This window comes from Melanotaenia boesemani, chromosome 7 (genome assembly GCF_017639745.1).
Source record: "Melanotaenia boesemani isolate fMelBoe1 chromosome 7, fMelBoe1.pri, whole genome shotgun sequence".
NCBI lineage: Eukaryota > Metazoa > Chordata > Actinopteri > Atheriniformes > Melanotaeniidae > Melanotaenia > Melanotaenia boesemani.
In genome coordinates this window covers 32,495,916-32,511,392 of record NC_055688.1, presented here as the reverse complement: position 1 = coordinate 32,511,392, position 15,477 = coordinate 32,495,916, and the positions used below count along the sequence as shown (strand labels likewise).

Below are 15,477 nucleotides of genomic sequence, written 5' to 3'. Positions count from 1 at the left end.
CTTTCATGTTGTTTACACCAAATTCTGATACTACAATCTGAATGTAGCAGCTGAAATTGAGACTCATCAGACCTGGCGACATGTTATCCAGTCTTCTATTTTCCAGGGTTTTCTGCTGCTGAAGTCCATCTTCTTCAGGATTGAACATGTTGTGCATTCACACTAAGAGTGCTCTGCGCACCAGTTACTCTTCCCTTCCCGTCATCGCTGACCTGTGTCCATTTTCTTCTGAAATCAGCAAGACATTGTGGTCCAGACAACTGCCACTTACTGGATATTTTCTCTTTTCCAGGCAATTCTCTAGGAACCCCAGAAATGATTTCACACGAGAATCTCAGTAGACCAGAGGTTTCTGAAATACTCAGAACAAACATATCACATTCAAAGTCACTTTCTGATGCCCATTTGAACGTGAAATCATCTTGACCATGTCTACATGCTTAAATACACTGAGTTGCTGTCATGTGATACAATAGAATACAATGTATTATGTTTTTATGCTATATTAATGTATTTTATTTTGTAATTTGTTTTGAGTTAAATTGGTTTATTTTTATAATGGCTTTGGCCTTTTGACTGCTCCGCTTTGTGCAGCACTTTGGTCAACTGAGGTTGTTGTAAATGTGCTTTATGAATAAATTTGAATTTAATAATGTGTTAAGCATCATTGAACATGTGGGTCAAATAAAATGACTAATACATTTATCTCTTTCTTAGCCCCATGTGTAGATAATTTAAAGGAAGAGGCAAACATTAAATATGAAAAGTTCTTTATTTTTGAAATGCTCAACAAGTCATGTGGTAATAACGATGAGTGATAAATCCAGATAGGTTCACCAAACAACTACCACTGTCTAAATTTTAACAAGCAAAAAAAAAATCAGCAGTACTTGGAAAATACATAGAAAACACTCCTGTGATATTAAAACGAACACACTGAAGTTCAGATACCAACTTGTACATTAAGCTGTTAACTGAGGTAAAACAGTCTTACAGTATGCCAGGTGTGACTTTGAAAGCATTTTAGTAGTTAAGCTGCTCAATCAATAAAATAAGGTGCCCACAATAATTTAGACCTCGTGTTTTTATACAATCAACCATCTTTTTTTAAACAATTCCTTATTCTAACACATTTACTTCCTGAGTCATTTTGTTATAATAATTTGGTCTTCCTCTCTGAATAAACCTGTACACCAACAAAAGCATAAATAAACATCATTGGCAGAAAAAAAGAAGACAAACAGACATGATCATTAGTATTTTCTGTTAATGATCCTTGTCTGTGCATCTCTTGTTGGGCAGATTTCTCCTTCAATCTCATGTAAACACGGCAGTTTAGCCACTTGTGTAACAAACTCAGCTCATTTTGTTTGTGCCTAATTGGATCTTATTACAACTCGACTCCACAAGTACTGCAGACTGAAGGCACAGTAACTTCAGTTCAGCTTCACTAAAGAACATTAACATACCAATTTGATGATGACCTTTGCTAATACTTTTAATAAAAGTTACAAAGAACCAGCAACATTTGGAGAACAGTGGTATTTGTTTTGTTTTTTGTCAGCTACAAACAAAGTGTTTGATTTGAGTGGATGGCAGTTGAGTGCTGTAAAGGTCTCGGACCCCTCCTATGAAATAAGACTTGCTATTTCTGTGTATCTCCTAGACAATCAAAGCTTCAACACACAAAAAAAAGCAGCACAAATGGAACAACGGCTACAATTATTTACAGCTTCGGCTTTTGTCTACAAGACATTTGCATTTCAAATCCTATGATACACAAATAGCCTATAACTGGAAACTGAGTGATCATTTACAAGCTTTGAATCCAGACCATTCAGAGCTCATGTTTCATTTGGTCTGGGAAGAATGTGTCTGGCCTCCTATTCTAATGAAGTCCCACCTGGCCTCGCCAGAGCCAGTCACAACCGTTAATCTAATGTAGGGCAGGTTTGATACGTAACTGTACAAAGGAGTGCCACTGAGGCACTTTGAAAAACAACCAAGATGGCTACTGCAGACGTGGAACAGTCTTTTGAATCTGTGAATTGTCACTAAGAAATGGAAGGTGCAATTTTATATCACGCAGTAGTGTGTTGCTCTGACTGGTCCTATGTTTACCTCTTGAAAAATGTAAAGTGAACTGAGGATCCAGACTACTTCCCCATTTGTACACTTATCTGATGAAGCTGGCTAATTATTTACAAATCCAAACAGTGGTTACACTCCTGGCCAACACGGTCTATTTCCCCCCGTACATCCTCTCTATGTGGTGTAGATAGTGGTTCTTCAGCTCTTTCCTCTTCAGCTTGAACGCATCTGTGACGAGACCAGTCTCAGGGGTCCATGGCTCTGGACTCAGATGCACCTTCACTGGAATCTCAAATCCCTGGAGCTTTACTGTTTGGATGAAGAGTTTTCATCAACAATCTCGTTATCTTTATATTGGCAGAAGTAAGAGCTGCACAAAAGAAAAGACAGCAAAACCATATCACATCTTACTTTTACAAGCAACATCCTTGATTTCCCCCAGAACCGCTTTTTCCATTTCAGGGTGAGTGCAGATCTCCTCCCATGTTCCCATTATGCCCCTCTGCTTGGCCAGTTCTGTCAGCCTCTTCTGGTTGGGAACCACAAAGCTGATCACGTAGTTCTGATCACTGATTCAACAAGAGTTAAAAATTAGACTTATTTGGTCATTTTACTATGCTAACTGTATTACGACCACATCGGGTGAAAACTATAATTGAAGCATTGTATTTTTATTCCACATTTGCAAGCAGGATGTGTAATTTCCACCTGCTGCAGAAGATTTGCATATACAATGTGTCCTGAGGGACACACTGAGCCTCGTTTGTTCAGAAAACATGGTAGAAATGCAGCTAGCTGCAATGGCTTAATTTTACTTTTCTTATGTTTATCTTTTGTTACGCTTCCTCAGCAGATTCCCCAACACATTTTGAAGAAAGCTGACTCCACTACATCTTCTGTAAATGTTTATTTAATGCAACACACTCACCTATTAGCGTATGCACAGATGTTGTCTACTAGAGAGCAGTTTTTCAGAGCAGATTCCACTTTACCGAGGGACACGTACTCTCCAGCCTGCAGTTTGACCAAGTCTTTCTTGCGATCTAAATGAGAAAATAGGTAAAAAAAATGTGCCAACAAGTTGAATGTATTGTTATATAATTTAAGAAGAAACCACAAATATGGTGTTTTGCAAACAACACAAGAGGAGGACTGTATGAAATTCGCTATAGGACAATTATACACACCCACTATTTGTAGACAGCCATCTGGATAAACTTCTCCTATGTCTCCAGTGCAGAACCATCTCTGACCTTTTTCATCCACAAAAAAATCCCGATCATTGCTTTCATGCCTGTAGTAACCCATGGTTACATTGGGGCCACCAATCAGAATCTCCCCTCTTGGATTTGGCTGGTCTTTGTGGGTGTATCCACCTGAGTGGGAAATAAAGTAGCAGGATTATATAACCCATCATTATCCAGCAATCAAGATGTTTTGCTGTCTCAAAGCAGCATGTGCCTGCATGTTTTTTATGTTTTCTTACCTTCAGCCCAGTCCCTGAGTCTGACTTCACAGCAAATCAAAGGCGATCCAACACGGCCCGTGCTGATATCTGCGACTGTAATAACAAGACATCGTTCATCTCTCTTTTGAAATAAATAAATACACTTAATGGATTAATGAATATCACAAATTATCAGTATTGTAGAAGTCAGCTGCAAAACAACACCCAGAAAAGGAAACAATATGAAAGAAATTGGAACACAATCACAGTGCTAAAAGCATTTTAGAAATACATCTTTGTTGTATTAAACATTGATTTCTGACACAGTTTTAGTTCAGGGAACCTTTTATGTCCAATTAGAAATTATCCCTGACTGGCTTCCCCTTTTGTCTCTTCATGCTATCAAATAAATACACTTTTAAATGTGACCTCTGACATGCATAATTCGATTGTGAAAACAAACAAATCTGTTAGGAGAAAAATATATATAGATATAAAAAAGAATGTTTTTCAATAACCTGACGACATTAAATGTGCAAATCCTTAAATATTTTGTAGAAGCACCTTTTGGTTTAATTTCAGCACTCTTCTTGGATATAAATTTATCAGCATCTTATATGTGCATCTTGACTCCCACTTTCTTGAAAATGTGCTCTAAATTTTGCTGGATTATAAATGCATCTCTTCAGCACAGCTTTCTTCAGGTCACCCCACAAATCTTCTGATGGATTTAGGTCTGGGCCATTCAAAAAAAACTTTCATTTTCCTCTGGTGAAGCCATTCTTTTATTCATTTGAGTGTCTGCTTGGGGTTATTGTTGTACTGAAAAAGGAAATTCCTCCTAAGCGTCAGCTTTTTAGCAGACGTAACTGGTATTTGAAAATGTATGGAATTTCCTCCATCTCGAAAAAAGCCCAGTTCCAGCCAAAGAGTGCAACCCTAAAGCATGATACTGCCACCACCATGTTTAACCATGGGTATTTTATGAGTGCAACCCTAAAGCATGATACTGCCACCACCATGTTCAACCATGGGTATTTTATGAGTGCAACCCTAAAGCATGATACTGCCACCACCATGTTTAACCATGGGTATTTTAAGAGTGTAACCCTAAAGCATGATACTGCCACCACCATGTTTAACCATGGGTATTTTATGGTAGTACAAAGTGTTGCAAAAGGAGCACTTTTTGGAAATGTGCCCAAAAAAATATTCAACACATTTTCCCAGATGTGTTTTGGAAAATTGATGCTTTTACTTTGCAAACTGTCGCTGGGCTTGGATATTTATTTATTTTGCCAGAAAAACCTTTATCATGGTGGAGAATACAGGAAATTGTTGGTACACAACCAGTACTTGTTAGAAACACCTGCAGCTCTTTCAGTATTGCTGTGGGCCTCTTGGCAGCTTCCTTGACCAGCTTTCATCCTGACTTTTTATCAGTCTTGGATGAAAGAAAATGACCTGGTAAAAAAAATTTTTAATGTCCCAACAGATTTTGTTTTTAAATTGAATTATGATGGTTACAGATCGCATTAATGATGGGTATTTTTTTAATGATTCGTTGTGGTTTCATTTTTTTAACAATACAAAAAAATGGCATTTTAATAGGGGTGTGTATAGTTTTTATATCCATTGTATATGTATAGAAGGCTTAAAATACAAACTTTCTTGTATAAACAGAGTTTCTAAATATGCCTTTTCCAACTAATTGTATCATGTTAAAGCACATTGGCAGATAAGGGCTTTGAAGTTAATCTACTTTAGATGCACCAGTCAGGAAGGTAGGCAGTAACAGAGGAGGAATGAGCCTGTGTGTTCATGCACACATCGAGCCATCGTTGAATAAATCAACACTAACAGGCAGTGCAGTTGTCACTCAGCAGATTTTACAATGCTGGCTTGATTTGTGTAAGAACATAGTGATGCTTGATTGATTTAGTTGCTTCTATTTGTTATGTGTGAACAGAGGAACAATGGCTGGTTAACAAGGACATCTCTCTCCTTTGTTTTTTTGCTGATAAGATGCAACCCTTGTGTGAAAGGGGCTAATGGTCCACAATTTGTATATCAGACAATGTCATTACTCACAATGGTCCTTTTGAATGCACATGTTATATTGATTAATTTGTCAACCAAAATAAAACTAATCAAAACCAGCCTAAGCTAGCTGTCACTCGTCCTATATTCCATGTTTACAAGAAGCGTAAATTCTGTTAAATGTGGCAGGTTGTCCAGTGGCATTCATTTTACTGCCATGCTGCTGATATTAAAACACACAATCAACCCTTAACAAAACAGCTGAGATCATTCAGAATTATTGTAAGCTTATATTTTACACAAGTCTGAAATAAAATGAATAAAGACTATACTATTTTGTGTTATAACCTTACATATTTGTGACTTTAATCATTCATTATGCTTTTAAAAAACATTGAGCCATATTACATTATTCATTCTGACCGTCAGACTCCAACATCTTACCTTCTGTGATGGTGCCAGCTCCACAGGTTTCAGTCAGACCGTAGCCCTGGCCCACAGGGCAGCAGAAACACACATTCATAAACCTCTGAGTGGCTGAGGATAGCGGAGCTCCTCCGGACAGCATCATCCTGACCCGCCCACCCAGCAGCTTCTTGACTTTCCGGAACAACAAGCTGCAAATACACATTACAGAGCGTTGAAGCTTAAAATGACCAGCAGGATCACGTCAGAGGATGAAGAGTAAGGAAAACAGGGAAGTTTCTTACGCATTGCAGAGCGGTGCGTCATAGCCCCTCTTGACCTGTTCCAGTTTATATTTGTAGCCAAGCGTAAACAGCGTCCTCTGAACGTAACTCATTTCCTGCACTTTGCTCATTACATTCTTGTTGATGCGATCCATGATTTCCTTTAAAAAGAGTTAATTTACAGGTTATTTAGTTATGGGTTTGGAAAAGAAAAATTAATGTGAGTCAAAATGAGCATTTAAACCAAAGAGAAGAAGAGAGGTTACTAATATAAGGCACTTACTGGCACGGCTGCCATCAAGGTGGGTCTGAGAACAGTGCAGTCTCCTTTACTTCCTTTCTTTATCTTAGTGGACTGAAGAGAGCAGGTACAAAAAAAGTGATTAAGGCAGTGATTATATTATGACTAACCAACATTAATGACAGGAAGTAGTATCAGTAGTTGCATCCACTCATGATGAGTCAGAAATAGAGGAAAGGTCTTACCTGGTCTGACAGTGTTTGAGGGGATGAGTAGCCGATTCGGCAGCCATATGTGACGCAAGAGATTTCAGCTGTCATTTCCAGAACATGAGCCAGGGGCAGATATGCAATGTAAGTATCATCAGGCCTAACAAAACAAAACAGAAAAGGTTTTGTTTGAGGTTAGCAACTTCCACAGACTTTCTGTTTCTCTTTCCAGTGTTTACACTGTGTAGTTCCTTAACTCATGCCTGTACCATTTACTTCCTTACACCTCGAGATAGCTGGTGATTTTTGTTGACGCCAAAGCTTATCTGGAAAATCAAAGTTTTCTCGCTGGCAGTGTTTATTTTAGCAGCATATTTTCTACTCATGTTCTACTCACCCGAGACCAGGGATGCGCTCACACTGGCCAGTCATTCCTGCAATTATGTTACGGTGGACGATCATGACTCCTTTGGGTCTGCCTGTGGAACCGCTGGTGTACATCACCACGGCCAGATCGGAGGGCTCGGGCTTCACAATTGCCCTCTCTGCTGTAGGACAAAAACAAAACAATTATTGTCTTCAACTCTATGTGTGAAGATTTTCCAACCCTGAATTTGTCTAAGAAGCACGGCCATAGCAAATGAGAGAAATCCACACCATTCTCCGGCAGCATGCCCAGCTCTCGTACGGTCTGCATGCTGTGGATGGAAAGTCCTGCTGGGTAGCCTTCTGTGTTTAGCTTCTTCTGGTCCACGTAGATCACATGCTTAAGGTTCGAGATCTGTGGCAGCACGCTCTGGAGGGAGAATCAGATAACGCTGGTGTCAGTGATAATAATTTAAAGAATTTCTTTATCCATATTCATGGGCTTCCTTGGAACATTTACTGTCTTGAACCGAGACGAGTTGCAATAATGATCAGGCAGCATAAATAACTGTCTATTGTTTCTTTTGATTTTACCAGCATTAACTATGTTTTAACACTCTTAGAAATAAGTAAACAAAAGACAAAGTGATGGATAATCCAGCTGAACCTGATTTATCTAAAATGAGACTGTTATTTTAATTTCCACAACAATGAGCAGCTGGTTGGTACTGGCCATTGGTTTCCAGCTGTTTCTGAAGCCTCAGGTTTTGCATTTTGGACACCCCCCATCTTTTTATTTTTCTTTCAGAAACTGGATGTGAAAAGGGTTGAAACTCACAAACCTGAAGACACAACCCATATCCACATAATAATGACTTGTGAATGACAAGGTGGACTCCTTCTACAGCACACCCTTCTTCAATGTCCATTTCAATCATGACTCCTGGTTGGTTCATGACTCCTTTTTCTGATTCATCATTTCCATATCACATGACCCTTTTTTCAAAATTAAACAAACATCAGGATTTACTTAACAGAGGGAAATTCGACATGGATCTCGAATTACAGGCATTACCGTACTTGTTTTCTAGGTATTGTGCAGAAATATCAACCAACTACTGTCAACACATAGACTTTCAGCATCAGTATGATAAAAAAAATTAGTTTTTTCTTTTCAAACAATCTTGTTAAACTTGTTTTAAAATTAAAACAAATAAGCTGATGATTTAATAACATGCTTAAAATAATTTCAGTGAATGCTCTATTAATTTTTATGCATCTGTAGACAATACACTACATTACTTTGCATAATGAACTACTTACTTTGCCCCAAATTATCATCACATGATGATTATTATCTAGACATAAGATTTGTTTTTAAACAGCCTAAGCTCCATTCTTGGAAAAAGAAAGCAGTCATAAACATGTGGTTTAAGAGATTAAATTACTTTTAGTTTAGTCTCAAGCAGTTCCACACTGGTAACCAGATGTGTAACTCCAGTCTCATTCAGTCCATATGCAATTGCCTCTTCTCCCAGGGTGGCGTAGAATGTCACCACTGCAATGAAGAAAAGAGCTCTGAGTGATAAGCAGATATGGGCAGCAGTTAATTCATATTTGCATCGTGTGCTGTTCATGCTATTGTGCACTTACATGGGAAGTTGCGCCTAAAGCATGCCTGGGCAGTGATCATCCACTCTGCTCTGGTTTCACAGAAGATTGCAATGGTGCTTTTGGTCTGCTGACCCAGGGCTGCCAGTCCACTACCAAATTCACTCACTACAGAATCCATTTCATCATAGGACAGCCACCTATACTCCCCCAGGATCAGCTGAAAGGAGAAATGGTCAGTTGCAGCATCTTTCTGAGCTCCAAGGCATCTGTCAACAAAGTTTAGACATCCTTACCTTTTTAAAAATCTTCCCATTGGGCTGAATCTCGTTGTCCTCGCTCAGTATCTCTCGGGTGCCGAGACAAGGAGATTCTCCGAAGCGCTGCACAGCATGCTTGAACAGCTTATCCAGGGTGTCTTTGCCTGGGAAGTCTTCCGTGGCCAGGGCATCAAAGTGGTCAACTGAGCGGTAGGGTCCCTCTGGACAGCCTGAAGTGGAACGGGCCTTAATTCGCTTGGACAGAGATTTTCTCTGGCTAGCTCCAGTGATGTAGTACCAAGGGAGGAAGGAGAGGATGGAGTAGAGCCATATCAGAAGGTGGACTGGAAAGAGGAGGACAGACTGAAGAGTGGAGTTCATCTGAACACCCATGCTGTTCTCTGGCAGAGTATGTGTGGAAGGTAACCGAGGCTCAGTTGTGATTAGATTAGTCCTGATTGGTGTGAAGTTTCCAAAAATATTTGAGGAGTGCTAGTACAGCCGTCTCGATTTGGAGGAGAAAAGTCTTTGTGCACAGCAGCTCTACAGTCCTACAACTGTAGTTTTGACAATATCTGGTTCACTTTTCCCACTGAGTCACCTAAAAAGGATGCCAGAAAAAAAATAAAAGATCAGGAAAAGATGGTGAATCACATGTTAAAAGGTCAAATTTAAAAAAGTAAACTGATGTTTTCTCTAAATATCACTCAGTTGACATTGATTTCCTCAAAGGGGAAGTTGTCTGAAATTTTCTGATGACAGATTTAAAAAAACAGAACAGAAAGAAGTGAAATACCTACTACTATCACAATCTGATCTTTACACCCAGGATGACTGCACTGTACTGTAATCACATCCACTATCATCAGTCTTACCTCGCCCCTGTCCCAAACGTGTTTATCCATCAACTTTCAATGCTTGACTTAACATACAGTCCGCTAAAGAAAATGTCATTCAACAGAAAAAGTCCCTTCCTTTTGTTCAAACACCTGCCTACCTTTCTTCAGTAAAGGACAGGTTGTGTAAAAGGTCTGAGGGTTTCAATAGTGTTGAGACATAGCCTCATCTAACCAGACCTACTACTATCCAATGACAGCAGCCCCCGTGAATAATGCTGAAGAGGATAGAACTGCAGACAACCAATGACAATACTCTTGAGGCTCACCCCACTCGGTGGTCAGGGAAAGGCAACTTCAGGTCAGGTTTAGTTTGTTCATGACCTCATAGAGCAGAGGAGATGAGAGAGTTAAATTGGCCAAATCATGTTGCATTTTTAGATGATTTTATAGAAAAATACTGCTTTAATGACACAAACAGCTGAACACCAGTTAAGGAATGCATTCACAGCATGCAATATGCAGCTGCTCACTAAGTATTGCCATGTCACAAAATAGAAAAAAATTACTTCTTTTTGTATAATAAGGTGCATGTACTTGGAAGAATAGTCCTTAAAAAGTATCAAATGACTCAACAAACACAACCCATCTTGACATGGCTACACTGTAGAAGGTGATTCACATGAATGAGTCAACTTCCAATTTATTTCAAAACGCATCCAAAGTTGCGTCCTTTACTCCATATTTTCGTCAACACTGAAAACACGTATGTGGGCCTATTTCCTAATAACGACACAACTGTAGAACCAACGTTCGCTGACCTCAGAGAAATGTTTTCTTACAGTTAAAACTTAACTGCTAAGTGAACTTTCAAACCATTTCGTTTGCAAAACATCAGCACGTGCGGTTCAATGGAAATGTTCTCGCACATCCGTCCTGTAATCAAGATAACAGGCTGTGAAAAGCTCAACCTAATGTGCGGGGATAATGCAACTAACGGACACAAGTGAATTAGTCATTTCCATGGCAACACTACGTAGCCGTTTTAGCCAGAAATTGCGTATGAACTACTATTTAAACCCAGGGAATGCCAAAGTTTTAATAAGCATCACGTTTTAAAAGCCTCAGTTCAAACAAAGACTACAAAAGATGAATGTTCCAGAAGCGGCCACACTCCGCTTCTTAATATAAGATTAACTGTGAACCAAAATTCAAATTCTGACGCGGTGGACTGATAATGGGTGAGGAGCGGGATGGCAGACTAAAGGATGACAAAAGCCGCCACACGTTGGGAACACAGCTCGTATCATTGAGCAAGTTGATTAACGTTAGCCGTCTTAAATCTGCTCATTGTTGCCTACACAAATTAACCCGAACACAAATCAATAAACGGATAAGGGAATAATAAGATTATAAATTCAGCTGTAGAGTGATACCCTGCTTAACTGGCAGGCTTGTGGCATTCTTACCTTCAACGGCGCGCAACACCCGGTCGGTCGTGTCTCAACCCAGAAATGACCGAAAGTTACCTTTTCGGCAAGACCTAGAAACCCGGAACTATACGTCATCTGATTCCATATTTCTCGTCCAATGAGAGGCCGAAGCGGAATTGCCCTCTTTATTTGCCCCCTCCTTTCTCCTACGCCCGCAAGATGACAAATATAACAGGAAGTCTGAAGCGTCTGTCGGCTGTTTCATTCGCAGCTGTCATGGCTGTTGCTTAGTTTTATGTAACTGAGATCACAGAATATTTCCCTATACAATAGATTAATGACAAACAAACATCTAAATAAATAAATGACTTGAAAACGTTGGTTTTACATTAAATAAACTTTAATATCTGCCCCAGACATGTTTCAACCTAAAGTTTTTGCTCAGACAAATAATTTGTATTTGAAATTTTCTTTTACTTTGTGTTTAATACATTCATTGTCTCATTAAGAAATCTCAGAGGATACGTGAACATACTTTTCATCATTAGAAAACAATAGAATTGATCTATGTTCCAGTGTTTATTTGTTGGAGATGATCTGTAATGTTTTGCTTTTTTAGAAGATACACTGATGTGTAAACTAAAAACTAGAAACATTACTGGCTACCTGTAATATTGGGACAAACTATCACTCTTAAGCTCTTACAAACACAGTGATCAACTGTACTTTTAAGCTGGATACAGTCATAAGAACCTGTTTTCAATTTTAAACAAATTTACAGACACTCCTGTGGAACTAATTTAATTCTCAACCTATCCAACATTTCCAAAAACAGAAAATAATATAAACCACACAATACCTGCAGATATATCTTATGTCTGCTAAGAATATGTAGATTAAGCCACATCTACATATTCTTTGTGAGAAAAAAATATTGGCCTTATGTGTAGTCATATTAAAGTCGCCCTCAAGTGGTGAGAAACCAGAAGTACGTCTTTACTGGAGGGTTGGAAGCCAAGACCAAACTGGTCGGATGAAATGTAATAATCTCTCTCTCTCTCTCTCTCTCTCTCTCTCTCTCTCTCTCTCTCTCTCTCTCTCTCTCCCACTTTTAGAAGAAAAAACTCATTCAAAGACCTTTGTTTTCCCCTGATATTGTTTTTACTTTTATTTAGGATTAAAATGTATACACCAACAAACAATATAAAGAGTGTCCATACCACAGTGTTTTAAACAAAAATGTGCAATAATAAATAAATAAATAAATAAACAAACAAACAGGGGACTGGAAATATTGACATTTAACTTTTTTACTTTTCTTATATTTATATATTCATTTACTCTTTCAATAAACTTTAATATCACCCCACACATGTTTTAACCTAAAGATTTTGCTTGGACAAATTTTAGTATTTGCTATATTTGATTTTTTTTCTTCCTTTTTTTAAAAAAAAACAAACAAACTTGGACCTAGTACAATCATTGTCTCACTAAGAATTCTTAGAGGATACATGAACATAGTCATCATTATAAAACAACTGAATTGATTAATTCTATAATGTTATTCAGAGTTTTATCTAATGGATATGACCTGTAATGTTTTTGTTTTTTCAGAAGATACACTTAACTGAAAACTACTGCTGGCTACTTGTAATGGGACAAACTGCACCATGTAGCTCTTGCAAACACAGAGATTAACTGTACTTTTTAAAGACAATACAGCCATGAGCACCTGCTTACAAACCTGTTTTAAATTACTGTATATGAAATGCACAGAGATGCTCCTGTGAAAATAACTGAAATCTCAACATACCAGACAGACATTTAAATAAATAATAATAGAAATGACACAATACCTGCATTAACTGTACAAATCAGTATTCTAAATAAAATATTGGCCTCAAAGTATTCATATCAATGTTGCCCTCAAGTGGTCAGAAACAATAGCACTTCTTTACTGGAAGACAGGAAACCAGGACGAAACTGAATGTGATCTGATGCAACATAATAATCTAATAATATTTATCTAATTTATTTTATTAAAAAAACAAAACATATGTTAATGTTTCCAAAACTTAGTTTTCCCTCTTAAATGCTCAACTTTATTTGGAGTTATAATGTATGCGTGTCTGTTTGGTAGCAAAGAGAAGAGGGTCAGCATCAGTAAACACCTGAAAACTCTGACTCACCAACCAAGTTTGTAACCTTGGAGTGTTGATAGACTCAAACTCGACTTTCAGCAGCCAAATCAAAGCTTCACTAAGAAGCTTTTTACCAGCTCAGAAACATCAACAGAATTAAAAGTTTAGTCTCCCAGAAAGACCAAGAGAAACTCATCCATTCATTCATCTCCAGTAGGCTGGATTACTGTAATGGTCTTTTAACAGGACTTCCTAAAAAGATCATTAAACATCTGCAGCTCATCCAGAATGCTGCTGCTAGAGTTTTAACCAGGGCTACGATATCTGAACACATCACCTTTCTGAATCTTTACAAATCCCAGAACGGTTTAGGCCCAGAATACATCTGTGATATGTTCAGAGAATATAAACCTAGCAGAGCTCTTAGATCCAAAGACTCTGGTCAACTAGTCCAGACCAGAGTCCAGACTAAACATGGAGAAGCAGCATTTAGCTGTTATGCTGCAAACAAGTGGAACAAACTGCCAGCGGAGATTAAACTTTCACCATAGATGCTTTTAAATCTAGGTTAAAAACATTTCTTTTTTAATGTACCTTTGCATGAAATCTGTGCGGTAACTTTTAACTTATCTTGTTTTTAATCATTTTAATTTAGGATTTTTATTATGATTTTTATTGTGATTTTTGCTGTTTATTGCTGCCTTTAACTGCTTTTTAATGCTTTCCTTGCACCATCTTTAATGCTTTTAATGTTTAATGTAAAACAGTTGTGCTGTACAAATATAACATGATTTGTTTTCCCCCAGTTTTGGCAATGTTGATTTGATAAATGTGCATTGATTTACTTATTCTTTATTATTAGTATTACTTGTTAACTATTTTTTCTGGGTGCAAGGATATGAGCTGACTTATAGAACGTCATGGGCAGACGTTACGGGCTGGAGAACTTCTTGTGAGAAAGGAAATGAAATGTCCTGAAGAGTTAATCCCTCTCTGTGTGGTGCGTTACTCATGACTATCTACGGACTTGTAACACTGATTAACACAACAAAATCGATGTGTTACCTTGTCTTGCCTATACATACTGTGTCCATCCCACACCGTTTTAAACAGAACAGGGGTTTACAAAAGGGCAAAAATAAATAGACAAATAAATAATTAATTTAATAAAATGCTAACTTTATCAAAGAAAAGTGTCTGTATATATATTTATATACAGTTAGGTCCATATATATTTGGACACTGACAGAAGTTTTGTTATTTTAGCTGTTCACAAAAACATGTTCAAGAAAAAGTTATTTAAACAACATGGGCGTAAAGTGCAGACTTAGCTTTAATTTTCAGGTATCCACATCCAAACTGGAGGAAAAATTTAGGAATTACAGCTCTTTAATATGTAGCAGCCTCTTTTTTATGAGACCAAAAATAATTGGACAGTTAACTACAAAGCTGTTTCATGTACTTCATGGACAATTTGCCTCATCAATCAAGCAGGTTAAAGGTCTGGAGATAATTTCAGGTGTGGCACTTGCATTTGTAATCTGTTGCTGTGAATCCACAACATACGGTCAAAGGAGCTCTCAGTCAGAGAGAGAGTTGAAATTTTAGGAATGACTAAACCAACAGTTCGGCATATTCTGAGAGAAATAAAACACACTGCTTGGGAACTCAAAAAGGCCTGGATGTCCGTTGAGGGCAGCAGAGGTGGATGTTTGCAGGATCCTTTCCATGGTGATGAAAAACCTCTTCACAATATCCACCCAAGAGAAGACATGAGAAGACTCCGTGAGGGCAAATACAGGGGGTTCACCACAAGGTGGAAACCTTTAATCCGCCTGCTGCCTGTTATCAAAACAACTGTTAAATTCCCCAGACTGGAACTTCATTTCTTGTGTTTTATCTATTTTATATTAGCCTTTTCTTTCTGGTTTTATTTAATTTCTTTTATTTTTTTAAATGTTTGTTTTTAATGCACTTGTTATTGCTCCCTGCACCCTGCTGTAATGCTTTTAATGTTTTATGTAACACACTGTGAATCGTCTTGCACATGAAATGTGCTATACAAATAAATTTGCCTTGCCGAGCTTCAAGAATAGAAATTCCAGATTAGACC

General features: G+C 38.0%; 1 protein-coding gene across 5 annotated transcripts; it reads right to left on the bottom strand.

The window, feature by feature from the left end:
• Positions 1–753: 753 nt before the first annotated feature.
• Positions 754–11,362, bottom strand: acsl4a (acyl-CoA synthetase long chain family member 4a). 5 transcript variants are annotated; one of them, XM_041989823.1, is made up of 15 exons: positions 11,260–11,362; positions 8,991–9,555; positions 8,737–8,914; positions 8,532–8,641; positions 7,375–7,513; positions 7,115–7,265; positions 6,754–6,877; positions 6,551–6,622; positions 6,289–6,428; positions 6,023–6,195; positions 3,578–3,652; positions 3,279–3,467; positions 3,020–3,134; positions 2,503–2,660; positions 754–2,400 (listed from the first exon to the last, which is right to left on the bottom strand). In XM_041989823.1, the coding sequence occupies exons 2-15, from the start codon at positions 9,345–9,347 to the stop codon at positions 2,243–2,245; spliced, it is 2,139 nt and encodes a 712-aa protein (XP_041845757.1). In that variant the 5' UTR covers positions 9,348–9,555; positions 11,260–11,362; the 3' UTR covers positions 754–2,242. The 5 variants fall into 5 exon arrangements, with proteins under 5 accessions (XP_041845757.1, XP_041845762.1, XP_041845761.1 ...); XM_041989828.1 differs by having other exon boundaries at positions 7,115–7,262; XM_041989827.1 differs by lacking the exon at positions 11,260–11,362 and adding an exon at positions 9,952–9,972.
• Positions 11,363–15,477: the final 4,115 nt, after the last annotated feature.